This window comes from Medicago sativa, chromosome 4 (assembly GCF_051527215.1).
Source record: "Medicago sativa cultivar Bolivia chromosome 4, Bolivia_mono, whole genome shotgun sequence".
NCBI lineage: Eukaryota > Viridiplantae > Streptophyta > Magnoliopsida > Fabales > Fabaceae > Medicago > Medicago sativa.
The window spans coordinates 86,569,785-86,578,275 of record NC_140752.1 but is presented as its reverse complement, the minus strand read 5'-3'; the positions used below and the strand labels follow the sequence as shown (position 1 = coordinate 86,578,275).

At 36.4% G+C, this 8,491-nt stretch overlaps 1 protein-coding gene across 2 annotated transcripts; it reads right to left on the bottom strand.

The window, feature by feature from the left end:
• Positions 1-951: 951 nt before the first annotated feature.
• LOC146933156 (uncharacterized) lies at positions 952-5,814 on the bottom strand. 2 transcript variants are annotated; one of them, XM_085704890.1, is made up of 7 exons: positions 5,522-5,586; positions 4,441-4,523; positions 2,903-3,366; positions 2,689-2,815; positions 2,300-2,562; positions 2,073-2,180; positions 952-1,502 (listed from the first exon to the last, which is right to left on the bottom strand). In XM_085704890.1, the coding sequence occupies exons 6-7, from the start codon at positions 2,169-2,171 to the stop codon at positions 1,182-1,184; spliced, it is 420 nt and encodes a 139-aa protein (XP_085561016.1). In that variant the 5' UTR covers positions 2,172-2,180; positions 2,300-2,562; positions 2,689-2,815; positions 2,903-3,366; positions 4,441-4,523; positions 5,522-5,586; the 3' UTR covers positions 952-1,181. The 2 variants fall into 2 exon arrangements, with proteins under 2 accessions (XP_085561016.1, XP_085561017.1); XM_085704891.1 differs by lacking the exons at positions 4,441-4,523; positions 5,522-5,586 and adding an exon at positions 5,672-5,814.
• Between the last annotated feature and the right edge of the window lie 2,677 nt (positions 5,815-8,491).

Genomic DNA, 8,491 nt, shown 5'->3' with positions numbered 1-8,491 from the left:
CCCGTTATTTTTTATGGGTTTTTCATTTTCTAAAACCATATCCACCCAATCACCCAACCCAACCCTTTTTTTGGCTTTTTTGAATGGGTTTGACGCATTTTTTGGGTTGACCCAACCGATGTACACCCCTAACCAAAATAACAACTTGATATGGTCCATTAGATATCAAATGTAAGTCGCTTTTCCATTTAATATAATATTTTTTTTGTTTCAACTAAATATTTGTACTTACTTGAAGCACAATAGTTTCAACCCTATAAACGATATGCTTTACCGAAGTCAGAGGAGATTTAGGCCCTAAGACCCTGGGTTAATAGGCTGAGAGATCGCCACTACAAGAAAATCTCTTATTACCCAGGGACAAAATCCGTCTATAGGGGCAAAAAGCCGTGGGTAATCTTAATTACCCACAGCTTACCGAGGGTTCCGAGGCCGTGGGAAAATGCCTCTTCTGTAACGTTACCCACGGCCATGTAAGCCCTCTGTATCTACCGTCGGCCACACCATGGATAATTTGTGGGAATCGTGGTTTCAACAATAAATTTTTGGTCATATATTACCCATGGCTTAGCCGTCGGTAGCATTACCCACGGCTTAGCCGTATGTAACATTACCCACGGCTTAACCATCAGTAATATTACCCACGGCTTGGCCGTCAGTAATATTACATAAGCCGTCGATAATTCTTTTGTATGCTTTGAGCTTCAATCATTAATACCCACGGCTAAGCCTTCAGTAATGTAATATTTTTTCCCTATTCAATTGATGGTTCTTTTGTTTCATATATAGCCTTCTAGATTGCTATATTTTTAGAACCACACACACAGAGAGAGAGATATCACATTGGCCTTTATGTAATCAACAAAAGCTAAAATAAAATCAAAATTTAATAACTTTCATAACTACAATGGATTTTAACATAAACAAGTCTTAATCATTATCAATCCATAATTCTCAGAATGAAATAAACATTAATATAGCAATCAGTTTGACATGAAGTTAAACAAAAGATAAAACAAGTCTTCAATAAAACATAGTGTGGATGTCAAAGTAATACTAAAGCATAATTCAATCCTCTACGCTGTCAACAGAGTCAGCATCAGTGTCAGAGTCATCATCATAGTCTGGATGGCGACGTTGTCGGCCACCTTTGATTGAAGCAACACTTTCAGCCAATTCCTTTAGTTGTCTCTCCAAATCCTGTGTACGCTTATTAGCCTTGAGACATTCCTCACGTGCAACTCGAGCATCATCCTCTGCTGCATTTGCCCTCTCTTCAATTGCTTCCCGACAGAAACTTGGCTACTATATGGAGAAACATGTGACTGTTGGGTCAGGGAGGATACACCTAGCTTGTAGTGCTTTGCCATATCACCTGTACCATAAAGACGTCCCCGAGTCTTTCCCCCAGCTGATTCAGCCCATAAGTTCAATTGAGTTGTAGGATCAACCTCCTTGGTGCCATTATCAGATGCCTTCTTCATCTTCTCCTTATATGTTTCCTGCTCAACAGAACAATATAACATACATATTACATTTAAGTTGTCACACGATATATGAAATTACTTAGCAATCAAAAGTATATAACATACACATTTTTATATGATGACTGAAGCATACATACTGCAGTAGGTATATAACCTTCAATAACTTTCCATCATACTGCAGTAGGTATATAGCCTTCAATAACTTAGTTCACTAATATGTAATAAATATTGCCGATCTACTGTTCAATCAGTAATTGTTGTTTCCCACACTTCTACAATAAACATAGCAAGTAGAAATTCGCTGAGAGATGCACAAGATCACATTTAGCCCTTTTTCCTATGTATTTTTTGTCTCTATTTTTCTCTCATTTCTTATTAAGAAACAACTAGTGAATTTTTGCACCAATAAAACCGATAAGCTATATTATACATATATCTGAAATCATCCCAAGCAACAAGCACAAAATAGTACTAGTTGTGAATATTATGGACACTACAAAACATGTGATTATGAGTTGTGGCTTCACCCAAAAACAGCAACACCAAAATAAAAACTACATCTACTGAACATCAATAGACACTTACATATGTCCTCTTGGATCTTTCGTCCACCCATAAAGATCTGTCCTCCTTCTTCGTATGAGTCCATAAGAAGACCTCATCAACTGTGGGCTCTCTACCCATCTCTTGACGCTTATACATGATAAAAAATTACTTATGAATGTTAGAAACATTAAATATTGAACCTACAAATTGAATTTTAAGAGATCAAGTGTTTAACATAAAAAAAAACATACCATTCGTATGAATACTCATTTGTGGATATGGATCCACCTGTATGGACGGATCCACCCTTGGCAGAAGCACGATTATTCTTATTTCAGGCAGATTTCACCTTATAATCTGTAGATTGCCATTTCTTTTCAAGTCCTTTCCAAGAACGCGGACCAATCCAAGATGGGCGTTCATTCTTGTTCCTTGCCTCCATTAACATCTCAGAAAGGCGCTTTGATCCCTTGCTCTTGAAGATCATCTTAAGCTCAAACTCATCCTCACGCCGCCATGCAACTTTTTTCTGCAATAAGAACCAACACAAACAAAAAAAAAACATAAAAGTGAAAAACTTCACACAACTTTGAATAGCTAAGCAAAGTGAAAAATTTACACGACTTTGAATGGCTAATAAAAGTGACAAACTTACTCCAAGTTTTAAGAACATGCGCTCCACCCTCTTAGGTGGGATCTCTCCCCATCTAGACCATGCACTGTGAAACTGAGATCGAATCACTGAGGTTAGGGCCTTCGAAGCCACCCTACACGGGTTCCACCTACAAACAAGTTATAAACAAAATACTAAAATACCTTATATACACATAATCAAATAATTGATAAGTTAACAATAATTAATTACGTACCCTTTCCCATCTGGAAAAATATATGGTCTTCCTTCAGGTGCTTTATCAGGATCATGATTAGTGTGTCTTGATAGTTGTGTCCTATCATCATTGCTGTGTGCATGCACTGAACTTGATTGATTGTTCGGATCTGGTGTCTGCCGTGACCCCTGTGCTGATGGGGAAGGATCAATGGTAGGGGAAGATGAGGGTATTGCATCTAGTTACACCCTTGGATCCAACTGCCCTGTATCTGACTGCCCTGCATCCATATGCCCTGCATCCAGCTGCTCGACATCTCGCTCCCCGTCATTCAGCTGATCTGCATCTCGCTGCCATGGTGTTGTAGCGTCATCACTGAAAGGCGACTTTGCAGCAGATGAATGTAGATGCTTAGTAGCTTGTTTCAATTTATGTGGCATAATCATCCGCTTTTTCATCTGTGAACCTTTGAACTTCTTGCAGTTTTCTTTAGGAGCCATGATCTGTCCAAAAAACATAAAATAATATAGTTGATAATGAGAAACAACAAAAAATATATGCTAACTTTAAAACAGATGGTATTTTAGAACATTAATTAATGTATGGTGTACATGTTCCTTTACTGTTGAAAGGTGAAAATGTGAGTGAGATCTCTGAATGGTTTGTACTAGAGAAATTCTATGTGAGTTCAGATTGATTCCATTACAACCATTATCTTGTGTTGTTTGTCACAGAGAGAATAATAAGCAATTGAGTATGAAACACGCTCACAACCAAAGAAAGAACCAACAAACAAAGGACAAAACCAAAATGACAAAATGAACACAAATGTAGATGTACATACACAAAAAGATACACAATCAGTTACCAAATTTTCTTCAAAAGTTAGTTAATATTTTTGGAAAATAGGTTTTTTGGTGAATCAGGTTTTGATTCACTATCTTCATCATCACTATGTGATTTCATGGTTGCATCACTATCTTCACTATTTGCATCATTGTCTTCGCATCATATACAGGTTATACATTAGCATTAGATAAACTGAAAAAAAATATAAAAAATACAAGCTTTAGATGAGCAATGACTAAAAAATATCAAATTTATGCTAGCATATTTTTTTTAACATCAAAATATTATTAGAAAGCCATCCCACAAAGCAAGGTGGGAAGGACTATAGGAATAGAGAGGCCAAAAAGGCTACAACACTAGAAATACCAAGAACGCCTAAAACAAAACAAGGCACTCAACACACCTAAAGAAACACGCCCACAAACAAAGGCCAAAACACAGTACAGAAAAATAAAAACAGCAGCAGCACCTGTCAAACAGCCTCAAATAAAAGAAAAAGGCGGAAACAAAAGGGAAAAAATATGCTAGCATTCGTTGATTCATATGATTTGTATTTTTTGTATAGTCTTAAGTTCATTAAAAATATCAAAAATATCATTGAAATGAAAGCATAGTTGATATAAAACAGGGCCATAAATGGAAACAGTTTCATTAAACAGTTCATCCATGAAGATTCATGGCCTATATGTGTATTATCTTAGGTTCATAGGTATTAAACTTATACTTGCCTTTGCTAGTAATTGCAACAGAAGAAGCACCTTTCTTAAAACCCTGAATTTTGTGGATACAAGTGATCTTGCAAACTTAGTTCCTGCCATGTTTTATATACAGTTAAATCACATTAAATAGCAACAAAAATTGCTAATAATAGAGTAAGTGTATATAGCTCATCTTATGAAATAGAAATAGAAAAGACAGAACAAATTCAAAAGTAGCATGACAAACTTAATTTATAAGAAAATTGTAAGAGACAGACCTCAGTTATGAATGAGTTAGCTTCCATCAATATGAACCTTTGTGTATTTTAAAAAAAATGACACTTTTGTTTCATATAAAATGGATGAGAGGGATTATTAGATAACTTTTTTTTAACATACATCATCTCTTTACTACTTCAAAAGGCTGTTCAGTAAACATAAACCATCAGAAGAAAGGTGGGCCATCAAAAGATCCTTGGAAGGAAAAAGTTTTTTTTAATAGCCAATATATTAATGCAAGCAAAGCCAACTTCTTAAGATAAAAAAGTTGGTGCTATGAAACAAACAAATACCCTAGCGTATGAGCATAACAGGGCCACCCAAATGGAAAAACTAACAACACCACACCTACTAAAACAGAACAGAATCCCCCAACCCCTGTAGCGCACACAACAAAACAGCCACAGACACATCTTTGCTGTCAAAATTCCTGCAGCAAAAACAGCAAACCAGCAAGGCCAAACAGGTAGCAATAGACACTAAAACAGCACCAAAACTCCAATCCCTATCTCATTAGACACTCCCGAGGGTTCCAACAACTTATAGACAAGTGTTGAAACAACTTATACAAAAAAAATTTAACCATATTTAATGACTTAAATGCAAGAACAATTTGAATAAACTTAACATTGAACTAATGATTTGAATCAGCCACAAACATTGAACAATTTGAATCAGTGACAATCACATCGAACAATTTGAACCACAATAAGCACAATCACAGTCAATTGAAAAACACAATCAAATTAAAATCTAAACCCTAATAACCACAAATATACATGTATTGAATACGTATTTTGTAACTAGAGATGATGAGAGTGAGAGTACTTACCAAAATCGGTGGATCACGAGCAAGAAGGTGGATCACGAGAGAGAAAGCGATAACTGTTCTTGTTCTGTCAACAGTGTCAATATTGAAATTAACGATACATGTATGAAATACGAATCTTTAATAAACGATGAAGAAGGAGAGAAGACTTACCAAAATTGAAATTGGAGAATCCCCTTCCTCACAACAACCCCTCTTCTGACGAGAACCCTTTCTCACGAGAATCCCAAAATCGAACACACACACACAGAGAGAGAGAGAGAGAGAGAGAGAGAGAGAGAGAGAGAGAGAGAGAGAGAGATGGAGCTGGTGGACGATCGAAGAAGAGAGTGAGCCGGGTGAGGAGATTTCACGGACGAGAGAGAAGAGTCGTAACCGTTCTACAGTGAGTTCTACAGTGAGATACGTTTTGTTTTATGTTTTTTGTTTACGTTTTGTTTTATTTGTTTGTGAATATGTGTTTTGGCACATTTTTTGGAGCCAAATCTTTGAAATTTTGGGATTGGGGAAAAAGTTTGGAGCCAAAATCACAAACAAATATATTGTTTTTTTTATAAATAAAACAAATATATTGTTGCCAATATGAAAATGAATTAATATAAATAAATGTATCATAAAGAGGGTTAGAACATGGGTAACTATTGACGATAAAAAGCCGTCTATAATTATTGATGGCTAAGCCGTGGGTAGCAATTTCAAAAAATTCACATTGAGATATTAACCTTACAGACGGTTTAGCCGTGGGTAATCCGTCACTACTCTAAAAAATTACCCACGGCCTTACGGCCGCGGGTAACTGTTCGTGGGTAATGACAGATTTTCTTGTAGTGCGCCCATATGGCTAGCCTTAAGTCCTTGTGGGTCTGGTGGATGATGGGTATCCCGCCACGTGGAGGACGGTTGGGCAGTTGTGACGTGGATAGTTAGACAGGACCCAAGTATAATTTTCATGATGAGAATATACATTGTAAACACCTATTGTAGTTGTGAATCAATAGGGAAAGAATTCAAAAAAATTCTAGTGAGACACGTTGAGTAAAAATGATTGAGGGGTTGAGAGGAAAGCAGATAAATTATTAATTTCTCTTGGTGAGAAAATAATTTCTTGGTCAATTTTATAATTCCTTTAAGAGAAAGATAAATGGTAGAAATCAAGGATCGTTCATGATGAACATTAGAAGTTAATTTTTTTGCAACCTTTTTATATCTCTTTTAATGACTCGTTGATAGTGAGTCAGAGAATTGCTCTCCCATAAACACATGTCAATATGGGCCAAACTTATAACATCTCATACGACTTTTAAGTATTGTCGACTGATCCTACAAACCAACATGAGTCTTTTCAATGTGTTTTGTCTTCACTCGCATGATTTCTTGAAAACTTCCCAGAAGGCCATCCTTACTAGACTTGCTCCAAGGCAAGCACATTTAACTATGGATATCTTATGGAATAACCTACCAAAAAGAAGATGCATCTTTCTGGTAAAGGTAGTACCAAATAATTCTTATAAATTTTCCTTTAATCATTCAGCTTTACACATGCACGACCTCATGATCCCTCTAATTCCAATGTGAATACGGTTCCTTCTTTTTGCCTAGAACTTGTGAGGAGTCGTCCATTGTCATGCCTTGTACGCCAGTGATCAATCCCCGCCCTCGTAAGCCTCAGGCGTTACATGCGCAACAACTTTTGCTTGGTTCGTCCCCGAACCACATTGTACCATGAGAAGTCTGCCTTGATACCATTCATCACATCAAGATGACTTTAACTATTGCCCACTAACCCCACAAACAACACATGTATTTTCAATGTGTTTTGTTCTCATTCGCACGCTTATCGGTAAACTTCCCACAAGGCTATCCATCTCAAAATTGCTTCAAGTCAATTAACAGTGAAGTTCTTATGGAATGAGCTACCAAAAAGGAGATGCATCTTATTTTTATAGGTAGTACCAAACAATTCTTATAAGCCTTCCTTCAACCATGCAATCTCATACATGCACGACCTCAGGATCTCTCTCTTTTCGATGTGAAACGGTTCTTTATTTTTTACTGTAAGCTGTCAGGAGTCGCCCCTTGTCATGCCTCGTGCACCGACAATCATTCCTCGTCATTGTCAGCCTCGAGTGTTATTGAACTAGTTAACTATCTTGGTCTCTCTCTAACTCTAACTCTCTATCTATCTATCTCTCTCTCTCTCTCTCTCTCTCTCTCTCTCTATGTTATTTATCATTGCATTCAGTTTGATTGTGTTGAATTGTTATTAGCTTGAACTTTTTAGTTTTGTTGTCAATGTTATTTGCTCCAAAATTTTTTGTTAAATTCACAACAAGTGGCGTTGTTTACGGGGTAGAGAACAAATCTTTCAAGTGTGTATCATGGGTACTAAATATGGATATCAAATTTCTTTTAGAAACAATGATTTCGAGTTATGGAAAGTAAAGGTTGAAGCGATCTTAATTCAACTGAACTGTGTAGATGCGATGAAGGGTGAGACGTTGATACCGGTCACTCTAATATATTAAGAGATAATTGAGTTGATAAATAAGATAAGAAATTTCATTATCTTGTACTTCGGAGAAAAATTGTTGAAGGCACTAATGTAGAAAATCGTGGCAACGATGGGACCAAGCTAAAATCGTTATACATGACCAAGTCCAAGTCATCAACGCATCGATTATCTTTGAAATAATAAATTTATTCATGTAAGATGCTAAAGGCAAAAACAATAGTGAATTTTTTTTTTTTTTGAGAACTCAACAAAATCATTGATGATTTTCATAATATTGAAGTGAAGCTTGATGACAAAGGATAAAGCTTTACTACTGATGAGTTCATTTTCCAAATGTTTTTGGGCATTTCAAAGATTCACTCGTTCGTGCAAAAGGGCCAATAGGCGATTATGACCAAAGATCTAATCATGCTTAAAGACTTGAAGAAGGAGAAAATTTGGAAGACTTGATTGTCTAGATG

Excerpts from the sequence above, each read along its gene's own strand:
- LOC146933156 (XM_085704891.1), bottom strand. The coding sequence starts at position 2,171 with ATGGGTAGAGAGCCCACAGTTGATGAGGTCTTCTTATGGACTCATACG. Across the intron at positions 1,503-2,072 it reads AAAGATCCAAGAGGACATAT|GAAACATATAAGGAGAAGAT; the intron begins GTAAGTGTCTAT and ends TCTGTTGAGCAG.